This window comes from Panthera tigris, chromosome E1 (genome assembly GCF_018350195.1).
Source record: "Panthera tigris isolate Pti1 chromosome E1, P.tigris_Pti1_mat1.1, whole genome shotgun sequence".
In the NCBI taxonomy this organism is placed as follows: Eukaryota; Metazoa; Chordata; class Mammalia; order Carnivora; family Felidae; genus Panthera; species Panthera tigris.
The window spans coordinates 57,611,288-57,638,238 of NC_056673.1; the positions used below are offsets into that span (position 1 = coordinate 57,611,288).

The 26,951-nt window shown below is 60.7% G+C and overlaps 1 protein-coding gene and 1 long non-coding RNA gene across 6 annotated transcripts in view; one reads left to right on the forward strand and one right to left on the reverse strand.

Annotated features, from left to right (window-relative positions):
* Positions 1 to 26,951, reverse strand: part of DNAH17 (dynein axonemal heavy chain 17) — a 106,516-nt gene that overhangs the window by 13,812 nt on the left and 65,753 nt on the right. For all 5 annotated transcript variants that reach the window (XM_042966512.1, XM_042966513.1, XM_042966514.1 and 2 more), the window contains 26 exons: positions 26,626 to 26,908; positions 26,357 to 26,530; positions 25,938 to 26,145; positions 24,528 to 24,693; positions 23,649 to 23,751; positions 22,822 to 22,969; positions 22,338 to 22,429; positions 21,531 to 21,692; positions 20,874 to 21,038; positions 20,463 to 20,654; positions 15,754 to 16,020; positions 14,577 to 14,738; positions 12,890 to 13,123; positions 12,373 to 12,537; positions 10,843 to 10,938; positions 10,471 to 10,688; positions 8,759 to 8,966; positions 8,315 to 8,430; positions 6,607 to 6,799; positions 5,862 to 6,097; positions 5,093 to 5,215; positions 3,162 to 3,366; positions 2,542 to 2,706; positions 2,194 to 2,334; positions 1,764 to 1,934; positions 112 to 234 (listed from right to left, as the gene is read on the reverse strand). In XM_042966512.1, the coding sequence (XP_042822446.1) occupies positions 112 to 234; positions 1,764 to 1,934; positions 2,194 to 2,334; positions 2,542 to 2,706; positions 3,162 to 3,366; positions 5,093 to 5,215; positions 5,862 to 6,097; positions 6,607 to 6,799; positions 8,315 to 8,430; positions 8,759 to 8,966; positions 10,471 to 10,688; positions 10,843 to 10,938; positions 12,373 to 12,537; positions 12,890 to 13,123; positions 14,577 to 14,738; positions 15,754 to 16,020; positions 20,463 to 20,654; positions 20,874 to 21,038; positions 21,531 to 21,692; positions 22,338 to 22,429; positions 22,822 to 22,969; positions 23,649 to 23,751; positions 24,528 to 24,693; positions 25,938 to 26,145; positions 26,357 to 26,530; positions 26,626 to 26,908 (4,516 nt within the window). The remainder of the gene's footprint in view (positions 1 to 111; positions 235 to 1,763; positions 1,935 to 2,193; positions 2,335 to 2,541; positions 2,707 to 3,161; positions 3,367 to 5,092; positions 5,216 to 5,861; positions 6,098 to 6,606; positions 6,800 to 8,314; positions 8,431 to 8,758; positions 8,967 to 10,470; positions 10,689 to 10,842; positions 10,939 to 12,372; positions 12,538 to 12,889; positions 13,124 to 14,576; positions 14,739 to 15,753; positions 16,021 to 20,462; positions 20,655 to 20,873; positions 21,039 to 21,530; positions 21,693 to 22,337; positions 22,430 to 22,821; positions 22,970 to 23,648; positions 23,752 to 24,527; positions 24,694 to 25,937; positions 26,146 to 26,356; positions 26,531 to 26,625; positions 26,909 to 26,951) is intronic.
* On the forward strand, positions 6,735 to 9,096 carry LOC122233556. Its single transcript, XR_006211160.1, has 3 exons — positions 6,735 to 6,816; positions 7,885 to 7,981; positions 8,786 to 9,096. It is a non-coding gene; the product is annotated as an uncharacterized LOC122233556 (long non-coding RNA).

A 26,951-nucleotide genomic window follows, 5' to 3' on the forward strand; every position in this document is an offset into this window, starting at 1 on the left:
CCCACCCCCCCCCCCCCGTTTCGCTGAATGTCTGCCTTGTAAACGTCCCCAGCGTGAGCCCCAGGGGCTGGGCGGCAGAGAGGGGACGCAGTGCTGGGGCCCGCAGCCCACCTTGATGCCGCCCCATCCCTGGTGCTGCAGGAAGTCCACCGGCGACAGGACCCCGGCCTTGAAAGGGAACCGCAGGAGGAAATCCAGCTCTGCCGGGTTCAGCTCTTTCTTCATGGACAAGACCTGGGGGGACACGGGGGCCGCTCAGACGTCACCCCACAACAGCAGGGCAGGGCGGCCGCCAGCCCCTGGCAGGAGCACCTGGGACCTCGGTCACAGACGTACAGACAGACCCAGGGCAGGCCGAGGAGCTCACACCCCTGGCCCGTCCTGCCCTCTGGGTCCGGGCAAGACTTTCTTTTCACCTCGACTTGTTGATTTTTTAAATTGTGGTAAAACACACAGGACACAAAATGTACCGCCTTACTCCTATTAAAGCGTAAAATTTTCGTAAAATTGTATCACCTCTATCTAGAAGCAGAGCTTTCTCTTCTTCTCAAAGGGAACCCCTGACCCTGTGCACAGCACCCCCCCCCCCCCCACAGCCGGGGCCACTGGTGACCCCAGGGTCTATGCTCTGTCTGGATCTGCCCGTGCAGTGGAATTCTGCAGATGTGGCCCGCTCCCGTCAGCTTCTCTCACTCTGTCCTCCAGGTTCACCCACGTTGTAGCCAAATGATGTTCCGTCGTGTGGAGAGACCACGTGTGGTTTATCCACTCATCCTCTGATGGACGTTTGGGCCACATCCACCTCGTGGCGATTATCAGCAGAGCTGCTGTGTTCGTATACAAGTCAGTTCTTTGGGACACGTACATCTCCAGTACGTATACACATACGTTTCGGGACGGGGAATTTTCTGGGTCCTAGTCCGTGTCGCCTTGTCACGCGTGCCCACCAGCTCTGTGGGCGCCCAGCAGGCCGGGTCTCGGCCCTTGAGAGGAGGCTCGGCCCACTCTGTCCATCTGGCCGGGGAGGTGGGGCCGCGGTCACCGCAGCGCCACGGACGGACGGCCGCGCAGCTCCTCTCCGACGCCACGGAGCAGAGTTTCACCCGAGTCAGACCCTCTCTCTCTTTTTCTTTCTGTCTCTTGGTCAGAAGAGAAACTCCTTTGGAAATTTAGGGCGCGCATCAAGTATCCTGCTGCCCCCTCGGCGGGGAGAAAGCGCATGCCGGGCCTGCCGCTCAGGAACTCATGCAGGTGAAGGAAAACCTCTTCGACCTGGACCCTGACTTGTAGTTTGAGTTTGGAAGGGAAGCAAACTTCCAGAAGCTATCTAGAAATTCGTGTTTTCTGCCACACCCACGAGACCATGAACCAGAGGGTGGAGGGGCTGTTTGATCGATTTAATGGAACAATCAATTTAATGGCTGTTTGGTCAATTTCAGCGGGTCTGTCTGTATGAACAGGAGAACTATTTATCCGTCAGTATCTTTACTTCCTTAAGAGAGAGCGTTCCGCGTCCACGGTGGTTAACCGCCCGCTGGCGCAGGACTGCTCGCTCGGCATTAACGTAAATGCGGTGAGAGTGATGGGTCTTTGTAGAATTCTCTTTAACGGACCTCCCCTCCAGTGGTTGCCACCTTACAACCGTGCCCCGTGTCAACAGAACCCCAAGCAGGTCGCCCAGCATCGTTTGATGACTCCAACGAACGCCATCACCCGGGAATCTGCATTGCGGACCACACTTCGAGAAGGGAGGCCAGACTTGCCTGGAAGGCCACCTGGGCCAGGAAGATGAGTTTGTCCCGTTCGAAGAGCCCGCGGGCCGTGTACATGTAGACAGAGTAGGTGATCTCGTCCGTCAGGTTGATCACTCGCTGCTTGACCTCCTCGGCCGGGGCGGTCTTCTGGATGGCTTTCTCGAACACCATGTTGAAGGCCTGGGGAAGGGGTGCATACAGGCTCATGGGGCTGGAGGCCACCCCATGCTTCCTGTGGGGGCTCCAGTTTATTTCCGCGGCGGGTGGGGGTCTGGGGCACCGGGAGAGGAGCCCCTCCCCGGGGTGCCGGCCTGGAACAGATCCCGTGCCCCGGCTCCCTCTTCCCACCCCTGTCTGCAGCCTGGACCCCGACTGTCCTGACGGCTGGGGGTTCTGTGGACTCCAGGCCCCCCGCCCCGGAGCCTGGCTGCAGCCACACCTTGAGCGAGAACTGATAGATGGGGTTGATCTTGTTGAGGTCGTTGAGGATGAAGTATAGCAGGGACGCCCTCTCTGCGGCTGGCCGGTAGTTCTCTCTGGCCTCGTTGATTTTAGCCTCTGTGATTTTTGCCTCTTGTACCTCAAAAAAAAAAAATGGGGCTCGAGTGGGACGAGCAGGTGGATAGCGCCAGAGGGCAGTGGGTCTGTCCCCTGCCTGGGGGGACCCTCTGTCAGCAGCTGGCATGCTGCTCCCTGCCTTGGGCCCCGGGGCACTCATGGGACGGTGGCTTCTCTTTTCAGTGACCGGGGGAGGCGGCCCCCCACGGAGGCGGCCGTGCGCGCTCACCTTCTCCTCGATTTCACTGGCTGTGTGCTTGGTGGTCTCCAGATTCTCCACTAAGGCTGTGTCCCCCAGGAAGTTCCCCGACGCCGCCGACAGACGGGCCAGCAGGGAATCTTCCAGCTCTTTCAGAACAATCTTGAATTCATTTTGAGACTTGGTGAGGTTGGCCTGCAGGAGGGACAGACCGCGGGGCTGGGGGGCGGGCTCAGGCAGCAGCCGGCGCTGCCCCCACCGCTCAGCTGAGGCCTCAGCATGGACGGGAGAAGCCTGAGCCTGTCCTGGGCAGCCGTGTGTGGCCAGGGAGCAGGGCCTGGGACCGCTCTGAGCCCGCTCTGACCACGCACAGGGGCCGGCCGCAAAGGCCATGCTGGTGGGGCAGCGGTTTGGCGCATGGGGCCGTCTGGGCACCGCTGAGGCTCCTCTGCCGTCAGTGAATTAGTCGTCTGGTCTGGAATTCGGTTTGGGAGGCCGCCGGGGAGGAAGAGCGGCTCGTTCTGATGCACCTAATGCCATCGGTGCGACAGGCTGGGATGCTTTGGGGCGGCCGCTGCTGGGTCAGGGAACCTCGCTGTGACTGAACAGCCCGCCCCGAGCCACGTGGGGCTGACGTCAGGCCCCGGTACCTTCAGCTGCTCGAGATCCGGGCGCTCCTTGGCCACCACGGCAGCCAGGAGTTGGTCCTCGAGCCCGTCCCTGGTGACCAGGAAGTTGATGAGGGTGCACTGGGCTTGCACCTCGGGTTTGTAGTGCGGGTTGAAGTACTTGGTGTGCAGGATGAGGCGGAACTTGGGGTGATACTCCACCTCCTTGTCGCCAATCTTAATGAACCTGGCCGTTAGGGGAGGCAGGTTAGAGCTGCGGTATCACCCACAGAGACCACCTCCCATAGCAGCCTGGCGGCCCCCTTGCCCCGGGCCCCGCTGCCACCACCAACCCTCCTCGGGTCACCAGGAAAGGGCTGTGTCTCTGCTTGTTCCAGTCTTTCTCTCTGGCCTGTGGTCAGGACCTTCTAGAAGGTGCACCTGCTCTCTCTCCGGCTGGTTTGTGCCAATCTTTATAGCGGGGATCGCGGGGCTTGGTCAACTCTAGCGACACTTTGTACTCACCCGGGAGCTGGCCCAGAACTACTCTCCCTGGGCCCCACCCCAGAGCCACGAACACCAGAAGGACGCTGACGTCCCAATTCAGAACATCATTACGTTCTGGAAGCTCCCCCGGGGTGGGGGGGAGTCTGAGAACAGCCAGGGCCAGAACCTGGTCTGCTGATCCACTGTGGGGGGACCTCTTCTCTCTGTTCCCCTCCTTTCTGGTTGAGCTCACTGCTTTGGAGGCTTCTAACTTCAACTCTCGGGTATCACCACTCATACCAAGCTCTTTTCAGAGGCTAGTACATCAGCATATTTGTTTGTTACCTCTGTTCTGGGCTTCTGCATGCACCCCTGCATTGAAGGGTGGCCCCTAACACCTTTGACGTTTACATTTTCAAAGTTGACTTAATTAAAATTTTTTTAATGTTTATTTTTGAGAGAGAGAGAGAGAGAAACACCGACTGAGCCACCCAGGCACCCCTAATATTTTTTATATTAGAAAAGTAATACTAGCTCATTGCATCAACCAGTGAATAGAGGAACCGAATGAGGCACAGCCACACTGCGGACGGTTACTCGGCAGTAAGAACGATGAGGTCCTGACACACTACTGAACAGACGAGCCTTAAAGACACAGCTCAGGGAAAGCGGCCAGACCCAAAAGAGCCACGCCGCAGGACTCCCTTTATGTGAAATCCACGGAGCTGGAGGGCACAGTGGTGGGCACCAGGGCCTGGCCAGTGGGGGGAATAGGGAGTGACCGCTTCGTGAGTACGGGGTCTCCATCTGGAGGGACGCAAGTGTTCTGGAACCAGACAGGGGTGATGCTTGCAAAACACTGTGAACGCACTCAGTGCCACTGAATCGTTCACTTTAAAATGGCTAATTCGGGGGGCGCCTGGGTGGTTCAGTCAGATAAGCATCCGACTTTGGCTCAGGTCACGATCTCACGGTCCGTGGGTTCGAGCCCCGCGTCGGGCTCTGTGCTGACAGCTCAGAGCCCGGAGCCTGCTTCGGATTCTGTGTCTCCCTCTCCCTGTTCCTGCCCCACTGGCACTCCATCTCTCTCGCTCTCAAAGATAAAGATTAAAAAAAATAAAATAGAGTAAAATAAAATAAAATAAAATAAATAAATATAAAATAAAAATAAAATGGCTAATTTTATGCCGGGTAGATTTCACCTGAATTTAAAAAAAAAAAGCTACTGCAGGCTCATGGTTTGTGTGATGAGTAAAAATGGAAGAAGCGTGGCCACCGAGGACCGCTGCTGGCAGGGGGTCTCCGGCAGGTGTTGGTGTCTGTGTTCCTGGCCGGGATGCTGTCCTGCACCTGCCAGTCTCTCCCTGGGGACCGGCACTTTGTTGACCCGGCTGCCCACCAGGAAGGCAGGATTCCCCACGCTTTCTCCACGCAGAGGCCGCACCTGGCCACTGAGGGCATTGGCACGGATGGAATCTGGAACTCACTTTCCCTTTTTAATGGTATTCCTGCCCAGCAGCGGGTCCAGCACGGGGTCCACGGTTTCGCCAATGTTCTCGATGAGCAAGGTGTGCCCTTCGGAAATGGCCTGCTCGATGATGTCCAGGTAGCTGCGGGACGACACGGGGGGCATTTAATGCGGGGGGCTCAGTGACGGCACCGCTGGGTGCCCCAGGGACAGCTGTCAGAGCAAGAAGGCACCTAAAGACGAGCGGCCGAGGGGCCGGCAGTGCATGCCCTCTGCGACCCGCCTTCCCCAAGGGGCGCTCCCCTCCGGGCCTATGGGAGCACAGCTCTGTTCTCACTTCTGTGTGTGGCTCCATGTCCCCAGTGCTCCAGGAAGGCGCACGGGGTGGCCTTAGTGACTGTCTGTAACAAGGAAGCCAGCCCCGCTAGAGATAACAAATGAGAAAATGACCAGCCGGAAGCCTCTCGGCCAGCACACGGCCGGGCGGGACGCAGCCCGGGCTGGAGCCCAGGCGAATGCTTCCTGCCCGCAGCTGCGGCGGGTACTGGGGGGAAGAGAGGAGAGCCCCGAGTTTGGTTCTTCACGCTCGCCGCTGTTCCCCAAGGCCAAATGTGGGAAAACAAATCCACCTGCAGGCCAGCATCTGTATTTCAAGATCACCCATCCGTTTAACAAGGACGAAACACCCCAGGTGACTTTCCACACACAGGGGCCCAGCGGCCGGTGGCTACGCTTAGAGCCCGCCCCCGCCCCCGCCCCTCCGGCTCCTGCCTGCCGCCATCGGGCACCTCTTCTGTCCCAGGCGGATGGCTTTCAGTTCGCGGCCGTATTTGTTTTTGATCCACTTGATTCCTTGCAGCTGGGCGTCCACGATGAGGGGCCAGCGCTCTGTGTTGCACAGGATGGTGGCATTCTCAGTGGACATGCGGTCACTGGGGAGACCCTGGTTGTTCCAAGTGGCCACGTCCGCGTCATCGGTCAGTAGGCTCAAGGGGTCCAGACCTTCCGTGATCGGGATGGGGACCTGCCAGGGGGGAGCACTAGTTCTCAGAAGAGGTGATGTGGCCTTACTGCCCCGCGGGAAACGGCTCTCCAAGTGACACGGTAGGTCTGTGGTTAGACCACGGACGAGCCGTGTCGTCTGGAAGACAGCCAAGCAGCTGACAGAGCCCCTGGGAACCCGCCAAGAAGGGCAGCAGCACGCTGGGCCACAATTTGTTTATTTTAGAGCGAGGGCACTGGCAGGTGCACGTGTAAGCCGGCAGGGGCAGAGAGCGAGAGAGAGAGTCCCGGGCAGGCTCCACGCTCGTGGCAGAGCCTGACACGGGGGGCTCAGTCCCACGACCCTGGGATCATGACCTGCGGCTGAAATCAAGAGTCAGATGCTCAACCAGCTGAGTCACCCAGGAGTCTCTGGGCCACAGTTGAAACCCGCAATGGCCAGAGCGTCCGTGAGTGTGGCATCTGGCTGGGTCTGCCCTGCCAGGGGCCTCCCCAAGTTTCCTGAGCCATGAACGCAACCCAACCTCTTACCTTTAACTTATTGATATAAGGGATCCAAAATCTCTCCATCAGCTCGTTGCGGTATTTCTTGGTGAAGTAGCCCATGTAGGAGACGAAGGCGGAAATCAGCAGGACGTCCCCGCACAGGGTGACCCCCTGGCTTTTGAAGTTCTTCACCGACTCAGCCCAGCGGATGTTTTCCGATGCCAGTCCCCCTACCAGCCTGAATGGAAACACGAGGTCAGTGGGGGCCAAGGGAAAGACCGGAAGGCGGCCTCCGCCTCTAATGCCGTGAGGCTTGGGCATTTCCTATCCTTCCTTGGCTGGGGGCCAAGGGAAAGACCGGAAGGCGGCCTCCGCCTCTAATGCCGTGAGGCTTGGGCATTTCCTATCCTTCCTTGGCTCGGAGCTTCGGCAGTGGAAATGCGTTGGGGGACGTTTGGGGGAAGGACCGCTTCAGGGAAGCAAAACTAATGCTTTCTGGAGGCACCTGGGGACCGAGTTCTGCGTTGATGTCATTGCTCTGCTGCGTTATTTGAATGTTTCACCCACGCGCTATAAAGCTGCAGCCTGGTCACCGCCGAGCACGGGCTTGGCAAGTGACAGGTCCTGGTAGAGGTGGAGTGGCCACGGCGGGCACGGGCCAGTGTGGCATCCAGAGGGCAGCTGGCCCACGTGGAGCAGGGACTGCAGGGGACGCATCATGTGTCACGGGCCACCGGCCTGAGAACTGGTCCCTGACCCTAGGTGTGACCCCACAAGCCTGAGAACATTGAAATATTTGTTTAGCGCAGGCCCACCGAGGCCCGTCCTTAGCATCACCCGAGGGGCCCTTGCCTCCCAGGGAGACGCTTTGATTTTTTTGGCAGGCGTGGTCCAGTCTGCACCCTGCTGGAGGCTAGGGCCGTGCAGCCTGGGGGTCTCCCGGGGTCCCCGTGTCTCACCGACCACAGCTACAGAGGGCTGCCAGCCCCCTCCGGGGCAGAGAAAATACCACCAGAAGCCATGCACTAGGACCGACCCCTCCGGCAGCTCTGCGCCAGGCTCTGGGCGTCGCTTTCGGAAATCCAAAGACAAAGCCCTGAAGCCTTGCTGTCTAGGGGGGCAGCCGCCGGCACCCGTGTGGCCGGTCTGAATTGACGCGTGTGCGTGGGTTTCAAGGGCCCGGGGGCAAACGTGCATCAGTGGTCTCACCGGTCATTCTTAATGATCACATGTGATCACAACTGATCACACGTTGGAATGATCAAATTTGGGGTTCCGTAAAATGCATTGTTGAAGTCCGTTTCCTCTCTGTCCTCTGCTAAGGTGGCGACTAGAACACACAAAATGATGGGTGTGGCCCCAGTCCCTTTGGATAGCCCTGCTCTGGAAGCCCTGGAAGCCGGTGCCCACACCACGGGCGGTAAGAATGGGAGCAAGGGGGATCTGCCCTGGGGGTTGGGGGGGGTGGGGTGTGTGGACGCCGCATCCCACGCAGGTCGGGGTAGGTCTGGGTTATGCGGGGTTCCCCCCCTGCTCGAGGTCACGGGATGCGTAGGGGTGCGTCGTGGAGGGCTACCGGCTCCGGGAGGTGGGGACACTGGCCAGTAGTCCGTCAGGGGGTCTGTCCTCATGATTTAGCACAAGCGGGGACATTGCTGCCTGCACCTGGGGCTGTTCCTCCCCCTCCAAAAGCCGCCCGACCCTTCAGGGCACCTGAAAACAGGAGGGGCACCCGCGGGGCCGAGAGAGCTACCTGTTGGCCAGCGAGATCACCCTGTTGGTGGCATCTGCCTCTTGCTGGCACTTGATCTTCTCCGCTGTCGCCTTTTCAAAGGCCGACGTTAGGTTGCTCAGGTTGGCATTGAGTTCCTGGGAAAACAGACGGAGAGGCCCTCAAGTGGGGCCGTGCTGGGCGTCCCAGCATCCTCGGGAGCGAGCGAGCGCAGCGGGGCCGTGAGCACTGAGCGCCGAGCGGGGCCTCCCTTGCCGGCTGGGCCCGAGGAGCGAGGAGTGCGGGCATCTGGTCCCTGCGGCTGCGGGGGTTATTCGTGGTCTGAGTACCTGGCGGCCACCGCGCCCACCCCTCCTCTGTGGGGTAGTGATGGGCAGCGTGAGCGCCTGGCTCCGGTGCTCCCGCCGCAGCCCCGCCCCGCCCCGCCCCCTGGGGCTGCAGGTGCCGGTGTGGACCCGTGCTCACGGCAATCTTGTTTTTGATCCGTGACAGCTTCTCCTGTGCCTCCGCCAGCTCGGCATTCGCCTCCTCCAGGGCCTGCCTCTTGGGGGCCACGTCACAATACACCTCGTAGAAGCGCACGATGTTGATGCACCAGGAGCACAGGCCCGCGGCGGCCGTGGACTTGGAGCGGATGAACTCGGGGTCGAAGGTCGGGTTGCCTTGGTAGGGCCTGGAGGGGGAGCAGGTGTGGGCTCTGCAGGCCTCAGGCCTCCCCTGCGTCTGTCCCTCCGGCCCTCAGCTGGCCGCTGACCGCGGAGCACAGCGAATTACCGGGGAGCACGGTGAATCGTTTTTTTTTTTTGGGGGGGGTGGTGGTGGGGAAGGGTCTTCAAGAAGAAGAAAAAAGTGAAACACTGAAGTCTGGCCCCAGAAGTGGCTTGGGGTGTGAGGGGGCACAGAGGCACTTTAGACCCTTCTGGAAACCAGTATTTTTTTTTTTTTTAATTTTAACATTTTTTGAGAGAGAGACAGAGCATGCGCAGGGGAGGGGCAGAGAGAGAGAGGGAGACAGAATCCGAAGCAGGCTCCCGGCTCTGAGCTGTCAGCACGGAGCCCAACGCGGGGCTCGAACTCACAGACCGCGAGATCATGACCTGAGCCGAAGTTGGACGCTTAACCGACTGAGCCACCCAGGCGCCCCGAAACCAGTATTTTAAAAAGCGACAGTGACGTCATTAAGCGTAACAGACTGAACTCCCTGCAGAAAGGCTCTCGAATGGGTTAATTCAAAATAGAACCGACGAGCAATTTGGACGTCGGCCGGGAGTACAGCCGGCCATCCCCGCCCTCGGTTTACTTCCTGTTTCCTCTAGGTTGACGTTGCGACAGGTGTACGTGTTTAGACACCCGTCGGGAGCCGCGGCCGTCGGGGAGCTGGCAGAACGGAGACGGCCTGAATCTTCCGCGGTTTGGGACCAGTTAGGGAAGTTACACTCTGCCTGCCGCCAAGGCCGTCCGGCGGTTAGAGGAGAGCCCGATGAACCGGGAAGAAAACGTGTTCTCCGGTCAGCGCCAGGAGCCCCGCGATCTCTGCACACACACAGGCGTCTCAACCGTGGGGGAACGGGCGCCAGCGAGGAGGCTGAGCGCGCGTCCGCCTCCCGGTGGTGGAGGCCCCTTGGCGGCATTTGTTTTGCTCCCCCCGCCCGCCCCTCAGCAACACGGGCCAGCCCGCCGGGTCTGCCCCTCCAGGTGTGGCGCATTTACGGTGACAACAGCGGGAAGCAGAAAACACGCACGACGGGGCCCGAGTCAGCGGATGCACACGGCACGCACGTGTGTGTGTGCGTATGTGTGTGTGCAACTGCTCTCGCCTCTAGGGGCCCTGGTGGCGTTTCTCGTGGTCCTGTGGGCTGTGTGACGGGTTGTTAGACCCTCCCGTGCGCTGTTGTGGATTTTGAGCCACGGGCCTTTCCGCCTGCGCTGACTCCTTCCGGTGGGGAAGGAAGAGGGTGCTGAGGTGCCCCAGGACCCGGGTGCGGCCACGTTTCCCCAGGCCGCCCCCCGCCAGCTCTGGGGGCCCACCTTGCTGCACACAGCCTGAGGCCCTGCCCCACCCCGGCCGGCACAGCCTTCCCCTGGGAACAGGTCTCTGGCCGGGGCGGGCGGGAGGGGACCTGGGGGACCCTGGCACCACTGTGCTGAGCTGGGCGGTGCGGCCGAGCCTGACTCACTTAAACGCCTTCAGGCAGGCCTCGGGGATGTGCTCCTTGTCAAACTTCTTCAAGGAGTCCAGGAACGTGTCCACTTTGCCCATCATGATTTTGGCCGCTTTCCAGCTCTTGTCCTTGGGGATCTTGCCCCCCGGCGCGGTCAGGATCATGACGGCGGCCGTGACGTTGACCACGGCGTCCGGGGGTGACCCGAAGGACTTCAGCTCGGTCAGGTTGTTCTGAAGATGACAGATGGGGAGCACCTGAAAGGGGCCCGCAGGCCCCGGGACCACCCTGGGAAGCTTCCACAAGCCTGCGGCCGCTTGCACACGCACACCACGGCTTTCTCCTCCCCTCTGGCCGGTCCGTTTCTTGCTCCTTCCCTTCCCGCACCTTATTCAGCGTGTCGAGAGCTTCCTGCGCGGCCAGCAGGGCCGGCTCCGCCTTGGCCAGGTCCGTTTCACATGCCTTTTGTTTCTCTGTGACATTCTGGAAGGAAGCCACGCGGGAAAGATCAGCGCAGGGATTGGTGGGGGCTGCGTGTGAGAGTGTGTGTGTGGGTGTGTGTGTGTAGCCCTGGGCAGCAGCGAGAGCACGGACGGAAGTGAGGAGGGTGCTGTGCCCCGTGCTCCCCTTCATGCCCGGGAGGTCACTGGTCACCGCCTGGAGCCCGCCTTTCTCCTCTCCGCCCCTCTGCCCCTGCCCCTCAACAGGTTGGAATGAGCCATGGGGGTGGCGGACTTGGGGTTCTGGAATGGCCCCCGCTTCCGGGACCGACAGCGGTTAATGTCCGACACCCGTCCCTCTCCAGCCCCTGCATCCAGAAACGGCCCCCGCGAGGGTGCTCCGGGGAGGAAGGCCCGGGTGCTATCCCCGGGTCAGCCTGCCCAGCCAGCCTTCCATGCCCGTTCCTGTGGTCGTGCCCCACGTTGTTCTTAAAGTCGGGGGCAGGATGCACTCTCCACGGGGTGCCTTGCAGAGAGACCCTCTCCTTTCTGTCCTCGTCCTCTGCACCCAGCAAAGCCCCCAGCCCCTACTGGCTCCTTCGTGATGGACACCACGCGGCTACTGGTCTCTGTGCTCGGCACCCAGAGACTCGGAGGGGTTCTTCCCGATCCGAGGAGCGAACGCACAGGTGCATGAACACGTTCTCACTTCCTTACGGGGAGGGCGAGCCAGACCTCCGAACTGTTCCAATTTGGAGAAATCACACACTGGCACTAAGAGACAGTAAGGCCTCAGAGCCAGTGGCGGGGGCTCCTCGTGGCCCAGGTCTCTTGGGGTGAAGGTGCTGCCTGGGCGGGCTAACCCGGGGGCACCACCCGGGGCTTCCTCCCCGGGGAGCACCCCTGACCCCGGGGTTGGTCATTAAGAGCCACACGTGGTATCAGACGGACAGAGTTTGGGGTGTGGATGTGGGTCCTGACTGCCACTCCCTAGTTTCGAGACCCCGGGCATGTTGCTGACCACCCTGAGCCTCAGAGGGTTGTGGTTCTGCAGCTCCTGCCGCCCCGCCCAGCCCAGTGACCTCAGCACCTCTGGGGAGCTCCTGGCACAGGGTCTGAGGACCAGGGCCCCCATCCAAGGGCAGGGCGCTTCTCAAACCTTAATGTGCTCACAGGTCCCTGGCATCTTGTTAAAATGCAGACCTGATTCAGCAGAGCTGGGCCGGGGCCCGAGAACCTGCGTCTCTTACCAGCTCCTGGAAATGCCACCAAGGTGGCCTGGGGACAGACGGCACGGCTCCAAGAGGAGACGGCCCTCCTCTGAGCTGGGAGAGATGCCCCCTCAGGGGGCTTCCTGCAGGTCTGGGAGCCCTCCCGGCCTTTGCCTGGGCCCATGGGAGATACTGACCACTCAGGGGAGGCCTGGCCTGGCATAGCCATGAGCCACAGCCCACGGAGGCCCCGCGTGTCCGCACACCTTGTTGATGACCTCCACCTTGGCCTCCTCCTCGTCCGCAATGGCTTTCTCTTTGCTGACCTTCTCGGTTTCCACACCCACCACCTGGATCAGCTTGTCGGCATTCTCGTTTTTCTGCTTGAGCTCGGCCTCCTGAATCGCCAGCTTGGCTTTTAAGTCATCCACCTCGGGGAGGAGACGCCAAGAGACGGGTGAGCTTGGGCCCCGGGGCCACGACACAGAGCGGGAGGGGGTGCGGGGAGGCAGTAAGTGACAGGGTGGCCTCAGTGCAGGGCGTCCTGGAACGGGCACGTCACGGACGTGCCAGACTGGACGCACGAATCCCGCCCGGCTCGGCTGACGCGAAGCACCCAACGTAACGTCAGCACTGCGAAAGCATTTTGAACCCGTTTTTTTGTTGTTGTTTTTGTTTTTGTTTTTAAGTATTAAAACCCACGCGTCCTTTCTGGCGTGAGAATGGACGTTTCTCTAAGGCCGGAATCCCGTTCCTCCGACTCGGGGGAAGGTTCTTCCCTACCTGGGACGCTGTGCTCTGCAGTTTCATCAGGCCGTTCTCCAGCCTCTCGATCTTGGCCACCAGCTCCATTCTCTTCCTGGCCAGCAGGTTCTGGTAAAGCTTGATCTGCTCCAGGAAGGTTTTGGGGGTGGTGTAGTTGTAACGCCTCTCGGTGGCCAGGTACAGCCTGGACATCTCGTTGACCGTGGTGTGCACGTAGGCTATGAAGAGACTGATGGAAGCCTTGACATCTCCCTGCAAAGGCAAGATGGGCCGTTGGTTCCCTGTCCCCTGGCGGGAGCGACCCCACTCCGGTGGGGGCCCTGGAGGAGCCCCGGGAGGAGTGGGAGCCGTCAAGACAGCAATGCCTGTGCAGGCCGTCGTGGGCGCTTGGTGACATTGTACCACCAAGGGTCTGGCTCAGTGCCAGGGACGCAGCATGGCTTGACTCCCGTGATCACCTCTCTCTGATTCACGCCCGCCCATACCTGGGAGAGCGCAGGGCCCGACGGTATGTTTGAGTGACCTGGGCTATCCAGTAGGCATTTATTGTGCGAAGGGTCCTACGCTGGGTCCTGCTTCCCACGGCAGGGTTACAGCCACCACCGTCTGGGTCCATACCATCTGCCTGGGCACCTGGTCCCAGGAATTGTCCAAGCCCTGCCAGCCGTGATTCAAGGTGATTTGGAAACGTGTTCCCCCTGACACGTGCTGCTTCAGCATCTGCCCTGTGGCCCTCGCTGGTGCCAGCTGTGGGGGCCTTTCCCCGATTTTAGGTGGGGGGGCTGGAAACCCCACATCTGTGCCCCGAGCAAAATGTGGGAAGGGCCCATCCCAGAGTAGGTGCTCTAGCAATGACCAGCAGGAGATTTTACCCACCTTTCCCACCAGGCCCACGGTTAACTTCAGGTTCAGTACTTAGTAACTGAATATGTGTCCAAAATAAAACAAAACATGATAACCAAGTGTGACTTATTCTAGGGCTCCTCGTTTCCCCCACTGGCTGGGTCAGGGTTTAAGGGTCATTTCTAGGCCAGCAGTTAGCTGAAACAGTGAACGTGGGCACCGTCTTTCGATGAAAGAAACGGCCTGCAAAAGACAAGCAGACTGACTTCCCCATCTCAGCCGTCCTGGCCTGTAGAGGAGAAGGGCCAGGGCACAGGGGAGGGGGCAGCCCCGGGCAGGGCTGTGCCGGAGCCCGAGACCAGAGTAAGTGCGGGCCTCTGTGCACGCTTACCAAGTAAACACGGGCTCCCCAGGCAGCCCTGATCAGGCACTACGTTTAAAGCCTGATCTGCTCAGTCTGTTTGTACCCCAGTGTCAACCCTCCTGCCCCAGCCCCGTGGGGCCGTGGCCTCAGGGGAGGGTACTCCAAGCTGGCAGAAACGAGAGTCTGGGGGCACAGCAATGCAGGCCGTGAAAAACAACCAGAAACTTATCATCGTTTGCGATTTTGATCAATTTTGATATTCGTTCATTGTGAATTATTCGGCATTAATTTGCATGGTTAAAAGAACCACATTAAGACATCACCGATCTTGACTGCTTAAAGTTACTCCCTCCCTTCTCTTAAATTTTGCACCAAGGCGAGTCCTTACTTGCCTGGAGGCAGAGTGCGTGGGGTCCCCCTGTCCCACGCGGCAGACCCTCCCGGCTCTGTGAGCCCCAGTACAGGGGGCGGCAGAGGGGGCCGTGCCCAGTGACTCACCTGAATGCCCTCCGTTTCCTCGAGGAAGCGTGCACTCACGGACACCAGGGCATCTTCTGGCCACTCGTGGAACCAGTTGATGGCCGTGCAGTTGACAATGGCGGGGAATTTTCTTGCCCGCACACGCAGGACGGAGCCCACGGGAGAGAAACACAGGATCACCTAGAGGCAGGACACAGAGGGGCAGCTCATTGGTCACGGTGCTGCTGAGGCCAGAGCCTGCCAGTCCGGCAGAAAGCTCCTTCGGAAGGAAAGCTCTCTGTGTCGTCCGTTTCGGGTGTCCGCAGAGAGCACCCGGGGTTCCGGGTTTGCGTCACAACTGATAAATGCTCCACTGCACGCCTCTCGTGAGGGATGGAGAAGTGTGCAGGTAAGGCCCTCTGTCACGGCCGCCGCAAAGTAGGGGAGAGAAAGGCCGGATGAAGGACAGAGTGGGGAATGAGCATCCAGGCCGGGCAGATAAGGCCCAAGGACAGGGCCGGCCTCCTCCAGGCCTCCGAGAAGATGGCTAATCCCCAGACAGTCCGGGACTCTCTGGGACCCCAGCTGTTCATAGGTGCTATGCAAACAGGCCCTGGGGTCCCTTTGGCTGGACCGGGAAAAGCCTCAGCCCTGCGGGCCCCTCCTCGTTCTCCTTCCACGGGGATCCTGGGCTGGCTCATTGGAAGTGGCCGTTCGACCGGAGAAAAGCCGGGCCGGGCACGGGGAGCATCCATCAGGGGCTCCTTCAGCCCCCAAATAATGTCTACTGGTCAGACTGTGTAACCCAGCAGGTTCTAGAAGAGCTACTGGGCTGAACCCCCCCAGAGGGCAGCACCATCTGGGTCAGGGGGGCAGCTGCCCCTTCTGGATGCTGACAGAAGGGAGAAAAGGACCCAAAGTGCCCTCAGTCCAGTGGGGTAGTTCAGCCCAGTTTCCCTAAGAAAGAACGTTGAAGGTCAAGGCCTACTTCCTCATCTATCTACACGTGTGTGTCGGAGGGTAGAAAACGCTTCTCTTGGCCACGAGACACCTCCGTCGGCTCACGTCCACCGCGCGGCCCCACCGTCCTCTCCGACGGGCCTTCCTCGTGCGAAGGGGGAGCAGCCCCTCCACCCCCCACCCGACTCCGCACGGAGGAAAGGACCTGAGCCCCGTGCCGGGCCCCCCGGGATGCTGCAAAGACGCGAGCTCCCACCTTAAGCTGCCTGCGCACTTTGTCAATGAAGAACTTCCAGCATGTTTCCCGAGTGTCGTTCATGCCGACGGACTTCACTTGGGGTCGCATAGAGGAGATGATGTTCTCCAACTCGTCGTCCGTAAACAGCCCCGGTATCTCCCCCGAGGCCAGCAGGTCGTTGATCAGCACCAGAAACTGCTCTTCGGCCACCTGGGAGTCTGTCATCAGGAACACCGAGGGGACATTCTTCACAGCTGACTTTATGTACTGTGCACCCAGGTCAACCTGGACGCAAGGAGAACACGCCGAGGGTCGGTCACGGGGACGTTTGCTTGGAGGCGTCCCCCACAACCACCCGGGAGGGGACAACCGGGGATCAGCTTTGTGAGCAACGTGCGGGGTCTGTAGAAGGGGACCCAAAACCTTGGGCGGGAAGCCATGCTCGCAGCGCCCACGCGGGCAGAAGCAACCCAGGTGTCCGTCGGCCAACAAACGGACAAAGGTGGCCTCTCCATATGATGGATTATTGAGGCTTCGGCAGGAAAGACATCCTGACACCTGCTGCAACCCGGATGTGCCTGGGGGACGCGACTCCCGTCCGCAAACGACAAATACTGTAGGATTCCACTGGCAGGAGGCCCCTGGGGTGGTCAGGTTCATACAGACAGAACGTAGCGGGGTGGGCGCCAGGGGTGGGGACTTCGTGTTTCAGTTTGGGAAGACGGAGACGGGGGGTGGTGGTGGTTATAAACCAGTGTGGGTGTGCTCAATGCCACTGACCTGTATGGTGACAACGGTAAATTTTGTGTTGTGCGCACAGTTTACTACCGAGAAAAGATAAAGGGGGGGGGAGCCCTCAAATAGAGATCCCAAAGGAGGTCCTCAGTAAATGCACCGCGGGCTCAGGTCTGGAGCTCAGTGCCAGGAGGACACCGCTCAGAGCAATCCCTACACGGAGCGAAACGCCTGTCCCGTCCCTACTAGGATTTAAAGAAACAGCCGCACGAAACGACTATGCTCATTCTGGAAGCATCCGTGAAGGAGACTAGTAAAAAGGAGAAAGAAAAAACGCACGTGTCAGAACGGTATGAATACCTTCCGTTTCTCGAAGAATGTGCCCCCTTACACGCGACAGATGTAAATGTCCGTTCGAAACGTCTGTCGTCCAGGTACTAATGCGAATTTGCAGGGTTTGATGACCTACTACGTGTAATGTCTAATTTTTCTCTGAGACCGATGGGCCCGTGTAATCGTTTCAAAGGCTTTAAAACGGGCCAGTTGGAGGCATCCCGTGTGGCTCAGTGCTGCCCTCCGGCAGCGGCCAGCCTCCCTGGCGTCTCTGTCCGGACAGAAACATTACCAAGGTCCTTAGCTGGAGGGGACGGCGGTGGAAAGCAAGCCCTAAGTTCCACGTGTTTGACAACTTAGCACGAAAGCGAGGGGAGGTCCTGAGCTAGAAGAGGAGGGCCACACCGGTGGGGTTCGGGCAGGGGCAGGGGCAGGGGTGCAGGCTGGAGGAGCCTCAGAGCTAGGAGGAAGGCTCTCCTCGTCTTGCCGCCCCACTGAGCCCGTGGTTGGAGATGTGTCTAAATCCAGAGGCCTGAGCGTGCGCAGCCCGGCTGTCACCCCCAGGGAGGTGGTGGAGGGCAGCGGGTCTGTGAGTGGGAAGGCAGCTTCTGGGGCGGGGGTGGGGTCGGCAGGATGCCGCGGAGGGCCCTTTCTTCCTGCAGGTGGGAGCCACTGGGTGCAAAGCTCTAAAGGTTCCCCAAACTCAGATTCCAAGTCTGGCCCGACTGGCTGAGGCGCGCAAAGCTAACTGTACGGCCGTCCAGGTCAGGGTGGAAGTTTCTGGAAAGACTGAAGGCCTAGGAATGGGGATAAGGGGCTCCTCCTGACCCAGCTGCTCCCCCTCCCGCCACGTCTGGGTCTGTGGCTCCTTCCCATCAGCCCACAGGTGCTCCGCTGCTCGGCCGGCCGGCTCTCTCCTCGGTGCCCCCAGGAGAGCCCGCGGGGCTGTCCCTCCTCTGGCGCGTCCCTGTCCTGCCCCGCCTTGGCTCTGCCCCGCTGTCTCAAAGCTTCACCCCTCTGACCCTGGCGGCCACACCTGCCCTCATGCGGCCTCGGCCCTGCGTGTTCTCTCTTGCCCGTCCCTCACTCCCACCCTCTTAGGCTGCTGGTCCCGTCCTGGGGTCCCCGCCTCCCACCTCCCAGCACTTCCCAGCCCCCCAGCACGTCCTTCCTCTCCCTCAAATTCCTCAGATGCCCATGTATGCGGAGCGGCATCACGTAGGTTCCTCCCGGCTGCCCCCCGGGCCCCCAGCCCAGATCTGCCCCGGCCTCATTTGCGGCCTGGCGGAGGGCACCACCCTGCTGGGCGCCGCTCCGGGTGCGGACGTCACAGTCAGCTCCCAAAGCTCGGGTGCCTGCGGGTCCCTTCCCCACTCGCCCCTCGTTGACAAGGAGGTCAGTGATCACCCGCGTCCAGGGGGAGTCTAGGGGTTGGCGTTGGTGGAGGGGAGCACACGCTCCCATCTCTGGCTGGGAGGCCCCCTAAGCTGCTTATTATCATCAGACCATGATAGCTGGGCCCTGACTCAACTTCCGGGGTTCCCCATCAGGTGTGTCCCTCCTCTCCGGGCTACGACTCAGGCTTTGGGGGAGCATCCCACAGGAATACAAACAGGGCAGCGCTGGGGCCCGGAGAGTGGGGAGCCCAGCGAGGCCCCGCCCCCCTACTCCCTCCTGTGCGGGCAGAGCCCTGGCGGGTGGGGGCACCCCTAGACTGCCCCTCAGGTCTCTCCCTTCCCGCTCCCTACACGGCCCGGTCCCAGCCCCTGTGGGGCACGAGGCTTTTCTGCACCTCCCCACCGCTCACCCCGCGGCACTCTCTGTGGTCCTCAAACCGCCCTCCATTTTGTTCTGGGACCTTCCCAGGTCTTGGTTCTCTCTGCTCAAACACTTGATGGCATCTCGTTTCCTGGGGACCACGTCCAGGATTCTCCACAGTGTCCCTCGGGGACGGTTCCTGACCCCTTTCCTGCCTCTAACCTCCAGCGGGCGTCCACAGCTTATGGTGCGGACCGTGTAACGACATCACATCACTAACGGCACAACACAAGCCCCGTCAGCCCACTTTGTCTCCTTCTTTACTTCTGAACACACAGCAGCTACTCAATAAGTGATAGCGGACGGTTAGCACCAGCCGGCTCGCAGTGGGTGTTGAGGGCACAGTCCTCAGATCGCCTGTAAGAACGCTGTTCAGACTGAACACTCACAACTGGCCCTAAAGTGAGGTGCCGGGGACAAAATCCACACGGCGACAGACACTGGGATGCAATCGTAAAAATAAACCAGTATGTGGGGCGCCTGGGTGGCTCAGTCGGTTAAGTGTCCGACTTCGGCTCAGGTCATGATCTCACGGGTCATGAGTTCAAGCCCTGCATTGGGCTCTGTGCTGATGGCTCAGAACCTGGAGCCTGCTTCCGATTCTGTGTCTCCCTCTCTCTCTGCCCCTCCTCTGCTCACACTCTGTCTCTCTCTCTCTTTCTCTCTCAAAAATAAGTAAACATTACAAAAAAGAAATAAACCAGTATAACTTGGTTGATAGATTAGAAACTTTTCAGCAGAGAAAACCCAGTGAGATGATACAGCTCAGAGGCGAGGGTCCTAAATGCCGTCAAGTGCACCCGGGAAATCAGAGTGAACTAACTTGACCGGCTAAGCTGCAAGCCGGTCCAGTCCAGGAGGCGGTGTAGCCCCCGTAGGAAGACCTTTCCCTTAACGCAAGGACCTAAAAATACATCGGCTAGTCCTTTGCTGGAAAGAGTAGAATCCCCTGGGGACAATGCCAAGGACAGAAGCCACATGCTTGTCCAGAGGTTGTGGTCCCTGGCAGAGCCCCCCTGGCAGAGCCGGCAGGGCTGAGAATTAGCACCCCGTCCCCACTGTTGTTCCAAGGGTCTCTGCCAGCGGACCACCTCCTCCCGCAGAGCATCCCAGGGTGCTGTGCCCCGGCAGGGCTCCAGGTCACCCCGCTAAAGCTGCCCACCAATTGACCCTCAGGGTCCTCAGGGCCCCGTGCAGTGGGGAGGGTCCCCGCTGGGTCCGGCCTGCAGAAGCGGCCCCCCGGCACCAACGCAGAGAGAGATGCGCCCCCTGTAATGCGGTCGAATCAGTTTCAGTTCTAATCTGAAGCAGGACGCCGATTTGCTCTGGGCCACTCATGTCTGATGAGCACAGTTCCCCGGCCAGAGCAAACTTTCGGGAAAAAGAAATCAATGAAAAGCCTCCGCAGCATGTCTTGGTGATGGGAGGCCTGTTGACACTAATGTTTATTTGATTAATTCAAAAAGTGGCCTGGCAGGATCCAAGTTCGTAGTCAGATACCGAGTAACCGCCCGGAATTATTTACTCTGGGGACCCGGGAACGACACAGAACAACTCGGCGACCAGGGGCAAGAACCGGGTCCCGCTGCTGCTGGGCTGACCCTACAGACTCCAGCCCGGCGGGGACGGGGACCCGCACGGCCTCTCCCCTGGGCCACAGGGGCACGGGCACTGGTGGAAGCACGTGTCCCGGCCCTTACTCCCTCCGACGAGGACCCTGCAGGGACATTCACTTTCTGTGTCCCGGGGGCCTCTTTTCGGACCGGCGCGTGGTCAGAGTTTCCCTGCCCCCCGCCTCCTCCCCTTCCGCAGGGGCGGCTCGTCAGAAAGCCACGTCTCACCTTGAGGTCTGGGATCCCATAGCCCTTCCTGAGGCTGATCTGGAACACGTCCAGCGCGCTGATGTAGGCGGCCAGGCGCGAGAGGCTCTGTTTCCCGCTGCCTCCCACGCCCACCAGCAGGGCGTTCCCACGGGGCGACTCCAAGATGCGGTTGATTTTGCAGACGTGAGCCACCGCGTCTTCGAACAGCACCTGCCGAGAGCCGAGAGGCTTCTTGGCATCCCGGGGCGCGCGGATGCGGCTCCGTCCATGGCCCAGACCCTCCTGGGGTGGGAGGGAGGGCGGGTCCAGGCGGCCTTTGCCAAGAGTCACGCCACCCCAGGGCACCGCCGTGGCTCCCGGCGAGGCGGGACGGGGAAAGCGGGGTCCCGGCCCCTCGCCTGTGCTGTCAGCACGGCGCACGCCCCTCACCAAGTTCATGACCGCGTTGACTTCGTTGTAACTGTCGAGGACGTCCACCAGGAGCTTGTGTAGATGGGCCACGTTGGTTACCGCGAGGTATTTGGGCTCGCCGATCCCGTGAGAGAAGTGGCAGAAGATATTTGGCTTGGCGAAGAGAAGCTCTTCGCCGAGATCCTAGGAATAAGAGGTAAGGCACTCCCGCGGTCCATCGTGGGCACGCAGCTCAACGCATCACGCTGCTTGCCGCAGCGGCCCCGGGATGCCGGGCCGAGTCTTCATGGGCCCAAACCGCTGCTGCTGGGGTCCTGCAAACCAGCGGGCAAAAACCTCCCCGGTAGGACGGTCCCATCTCCCATCACGTCAGGAGAAAGAAAAGAATCTTCTAAGAAAGCCTAGGACGTACGAGCAGAGCGCCATGAGCCAAGCAGGCCTTTCTCTACGCCAAGCGGACGGAGGGAGCTCATCACATCCCGACCTACTGAGGCGTCAGTCCTTCCCCCAGACACACACTCGCGTGACCGAGTCACCTCTAGGGACCCGGCGCGGTCCTTCGCACGCTCACGTCGGGGCCCTTCCGAGAGGGCTCGCCTTATCGGCGGGCCCCAGGCACTCTGCCCTCCTAGGGCCTGTCGGGGCTCATCAGAGGGACGTGGTGGCTTGACTTACGTCAAAGAATTTCTTGGTGGAAGCCATCGTGACTCTGCGCAGCATGTCCTGGTCTTTCCCGTCCACCATCTTGTCGCCATACACCCTCTCGGCCTCATGCAGCCAGAGGCGGACTAGGTCGAGCGGTACCCTCAGGATCTCCGCTGTGGAGAATAAGAGCCCCTACCCCAGGCACGGGACGGTCGGCATCGTCAGCTGCGCTACGGAGGCCAGCCAGGTGCCGTACGTAGCCGACGCGAGAGAGTGGTCACTTTCCCAGGCGGTGATCTGCCAAGGCACGGATGGCCGAGGCCATGTGCTTCCCGGAGGCTGTGTCGCGGGCAGAGATGTGGGGGAATCCTCCTCCCACGACAGGGCCGATGGCTTCATTCTCTAACGGGGTGGCTGGCGGAGAAGGGACAGACGAGTCTGGCCACGAGGGGGAACCAGACTCTCGAGGGCCACAGGGCGGGCAGTTACGGGCCGGGGATCCGCCGCAAGCCTGCCTGTGTCCGGTCCTGGCTCAGCCATTTGGCGACTGAGTGCCCCGGGCACGTCCGACAGGTTCTTACGCAGAGTCTAGCACATTCCAGACCCTCTCTGGGGCTCCGGGATCACAGCCCAGATAGGCCCTGCTTGCATGGGGTCCACACTTCTAGGGGGAGATGGAACCAGGCAAGCAAAACAACAGGGTAGTGACACACGCAGCCCCATCATCATTGCTGTCATCAGTCCATAGGTCGCTTTGCTTTCTCTCCTGAGAGCAGCACAGGAGGAGAGCACCCACGGATCAGGGACTTGGCCAGAAGAGGGCTAAGGGAGCAGTACCTGGAAAATACTGGAGAGGTCCCTCAGGTTGAAGACATAATGAAATTTAATGGCCGTGGGAAGAAACATTGCAGTGACTTTCTGATGCAGGGCTGATACCGGGAAAAAGATACATCGATTCTTAGGTGCTCTTAACGGCCTCAGGAAGGGCAGAGCTTAAGGTACAGCTTCGAAAGCAAATGGACTACGAGGTGGCGACAACTTGAGTAAGTTCTGCACGGCCGAAGAGGGAGGTTTGCTGCCCTACTGACGTGTAAATCACTCCTTGTACACTTGAATTTCCTACCCCCGCCTCCCCACCCCCGCCCTCCCCTCAAGCCACTGGATTTCATCATACCTCCTGCTGCAACATAGCATCGTTTAAAAATATTGATTTTAAAAGTAGAAATAAAATATCTTCCAGGGGAGACTGCGAAGAAGCCATCAGCCCCGTGAAGCAGCAGGTTTTACTGACAGGAGGGGAGGGGATGAGCCGTCAGCTTACCCAGGGCCGAGGTCACCAGCTGGGCGCTCATCTTCTGAACCACCATGGGGACCGAGCGAAAGGCCAGGTGCTGGGCCAGGATCGTGTTGTAGATGGTGGTGAGGGCCTCCTGGCCCGGAAAGCTCACGGCAAACACACAAAAATGGCGCTGCCGGGAACAACCACGGATCCCCGTCAGGCGGCCCCGGGGGGACCAGCTGGTGGCCCGGGGTTCCTGCCTGCCTGGGGGCGCAGGCTCTGCCCCCGTCACCTAGTGTCTCGCGGGCATGGTCGGAACGGACGGTCTCCCTCCTTGGGCCTCGTATGTGGTAAGATCCCACGAAATCATAAGGATCCGCTCAGATCCTTCAGATCCCATGAAATCATAAGGATGCGCTTAGATCCTTTAGAAGCGAGGTCCTGCCTGGATGGGGTTGCAGACGTTAGTATGGGAGATCCTGCTAAATCTGAGTTTCAGAGGGGCGCCTGGGGGGCTCCGTCGGTTCAGCGTCCGACTTCGGCTCAGGTCACGATCTCGCGGTCCGTGAGTTCGAGCCCCGCGTCGGGCTCTGTGCTGACCGCTCAGAGCCTGGAGCCTGCTTCCCATTCTGTGTCTCCCTCTCTCTCTGACCCTCCCCCGTTCACGCTCTGTCTCTCCCTGTCTCAAAAATAAACAAACACTTAAAAAAAAAAAAACTTAAAAAAAATAATAGATAAATCTGAGTTTCAGGTAAATAACAAACAATTGTCCTGATGAGTAAGCGTGTCCCGAATACTGTACGGGATGTGCTTGTTCTGAGACCTCAACCCCACGGCGGCGGGACGAGCAGAGTTTGGCTTCTGCCCACCTGGAGCCTGGGGTCGATGGTGAAGGATCCGGAGGTGGGGTTCATGCAAGCCACGTACTGACAGTTGTGGATGTCCTTCAGCGTCAGCTTCTGTCTGTCGTACCTGCGCGAGGGAGACCCCCCCCCAAAGTCGTGCCACCGGCCCCCACCCTGCCTGCCATCATCTCTCGCGCGTGGTGACCAAATCCCGCCATGAGTGTCGCTTATATGTGAACGGGCCGATTTCACTTCCTGTCCTCAAGGAAAATCTGGAAACGAGAGGCGGCGGAGTGGCTTAGCGCGCAGGCACGAGCTTCCGCCCCAGCTCTGCCGTCCAGCAGCATCGGGCCCCCCCAGGGGCCCAGGCAAGGCGGCCCAGCGCCCCGTGCCCTGCGCCAACACGGGGACTAAATGCGCTAACGCACGGAGACCCGACACAGGGCAGGTGTGCCCGGCCCGGGTCGTTCTAATCATGAACGATAATGACGACGACGATTCTCAGATAGGCTGGCCGTTTCCCTGACGAAACTTGCAGGGACTCGGATGGCCGAAAGTTTGCATTTTTCACGTGCCTCTTACCTGTTGGGGTTCCCCGCACCCCCCCCCCCCTTATGCGTTTTTCTCCGCTGGGAGTCATTGCTTGTTGTTGGTTTTCAGGAATTCCTGGCACGCTCCGGATACCGATCCGCCGTCAGCCTCTGCGAGTCCTCGTCCCCGTTCTGCTAATGCCGGATGGTGCTTGTGCCGTTACCGTGGGTGTCTTGTGAACGGGGGCCCGCGTGAGCCAGGGGCGGAGGGAGGCCGGGCTGTCCCGAGCCTCGCAGGAGGTGCACTCCTCTGGCCCGGTCTGCATCCCGGTCCTGGACCCTCCCCGCAGCCCCCGCCCCACCGCCCGCTTACCAGTGCCCGTGGTCCATGTGCTGTCGGATGAGCGTGTGGGGCGCCACGGTCCCGTACTTGTCCACCTCGGGCATGTTCATGTCGTCGATGAAGTAGATCAGCTTCTTGGTGCCTGGCGGACCGTAGTTCCTCCCGGATTTCTTCTCCAGCGGCTTCTCCAGAACCCCTGGAGAAGGGAGCCAGCCGGCTGCCACCATGCCTGCTACATCCTGGTGGGAGGTCCTACGGGGCCCCTGGTCCCCAGCACCAGGTGGCGTGGCCTGGGCAGTGGCCGTGGAGGGGGCCCTGAGGATGGGTGAGCTTCGACTCCATCACCCCCAGGAGCAAAGCCGGGAGCCTTGGGCATCAAGGGTCCAAGGTGCAGGCGGCAAGAGCCTTGCGCCTGGACAACCTTGGGGCCACCCCAGACTGGCTGTGGCGGGAGCTCCCGGTGGCATCTGCCCAGGAGCTCTGGGACGAGGGGTCCTGGCGACTACTCCCATCCCCCCTCCTCTGAGGACAGAGGCCAGTGGAGGGGGCGTGGCCGGAGAAGGGGACCCTGGCCAGTCCCTGGTCTTCAGTGAAAAGGGATAATGGGGACTGTGGCGGTAAGGGGCCAGCCACTGGGATGAGCGTGACTGGGGGCGTCCAGACGGGGCAGTGAGGACCCATCGTGGTCATTGAGCCCCCCCGCTGTGCCCCTGCTCCTGCCCCCAGTCCCACTCTGCACCTCAACCTGGCCCTCTACTGCACCCCTTTCCCTGGCCTCACCCCTTCTCCTGGTCCCAGCCCCACCCTGCACCCCTGCACCCCTGCTCCTGTCCCACTTTGCATCTCAACTTGGCCCTCTACTGCATGCACCCCTCTCCCTGGCCTCACCTCTTCTCCTGGTCCCAGCCCCGCCCCGCACCCTAGCCCCTGCCCCTGGCCCCACCCCTCACCCGGCCCCGTCCCACTTTGTACCTCAATCTGACCCCCTATTATGCCCCTTTTCCTGGCCTCACCCTGCACCCCTTCTCCTGGCCCCAGCCCCACCCTGTACCCTGGCATACCCCTGGCCTCACCCTACACCTCAGCCTGGCCCTGGCCTCATCTTGCACCCATGTTCCTGCCCCTGGTCCCACCTGTAGTCCCGTTCCTGGCCCCAGCCCCATCCTGTACCCCTGGCTCCTGGCCTTAGCCTCACTCTGCACCCCAGACTGGCCTCAGCCTCACCTTGCACCCTTGTTCCTGCCCCCAGCCTCACCCTATACCCCTGCACCCCTGCTCCTGGCCCCGGCCCCACCCCACACCCACGCACCCCTGCTCCTGGCTCCGGCCCCACCCTGCACCCTAGCCTGCCCCCCAGCCCCACCCCACACCCCTGCACCCCTGCTCCTGGCTCCGGCCCCACCCCGTACCCCCGCACCCCCGCTCTGGCCCCGGCCCCACCCTGCAACATGGCCGAGGTCGTGTAGAAGTTGAAGGGCACGGCCTGCACGAGGTAGTCGTCGGTGTTGAGGCTCTCCAGCTTGTCCCCCATCAGCACCGACTTGCCCGTGCCTGCGTTCCCCACCAGCATCACCGGCCACGACTTCTCCATGAGCAGATCCATGAAGTAGCGAATACGTGTGGTTTCTGTGGTGTGCACCAGAGAGGCCTGGGCCGGGGCGGGGGGAGGGGGGGGGGAGTCGTGACCCTCAGACGTCCTGCACCTCTGATTTCCACCTCCCGGCGAACCTGCAGACCCAACGGTTTGCCAAGTCCCCGGGTTTACTGTTGAAAATCGCGTGTGTTCGGTGACCCGTCAAGAGGTGTGAGACGGGGCGCTGAGTCCCGCTCCCCAACTGTCACCACCCCGGGGCGGGCACCTGCAGCGGGACGTCGGGGTCCAGCTCGAAGGAGGGCACTTTCTCTGTCCACGGCAGGAACTTTTTCGTGTCGGGATCTACGTAGTAGTCGAAGATGGTTCCCTGCGAGGGGAACTTGATCGTCTTGAACTCGTTGACCCACCATTTGCTGAACTCGACTCGATAGTCCACAAGCTGTCGAAGAGCAAAACGGAGCCGAGGGCCCGGCTAGGGACGCCCAGAGGCCCCGCCTGGACGGCTGGCTCCCCGAGGGGGGGCCGGCCGCTCACCTGGTCCTGGAACATGGCCCCCCCGAAGGCCCAGAAACAGGCAAACACAAAGTAGAGCTCGTACAGCTCCTTGGGGGAGTCGGGCGGCACGCTCTTCTCTGTGAGGAGGCACTCCAGCAGGTACAGGATGGTCTGGATGACCGTGACCTCCGGTATGGGCGTGATCTTCTTAAACCCAAAACGCAACTTGTCCAAGCACGTGGGCAGGTACTTGTCAAAGAGGATCGTGAGGTTGGCCTTTTCTGACTGCACCTTGCGCCTCTCAATCCAGCTGCTCACTACCCTGGGGGAGACGGGGGGCACCGGGTGGTGGGGCCACCGTGGCG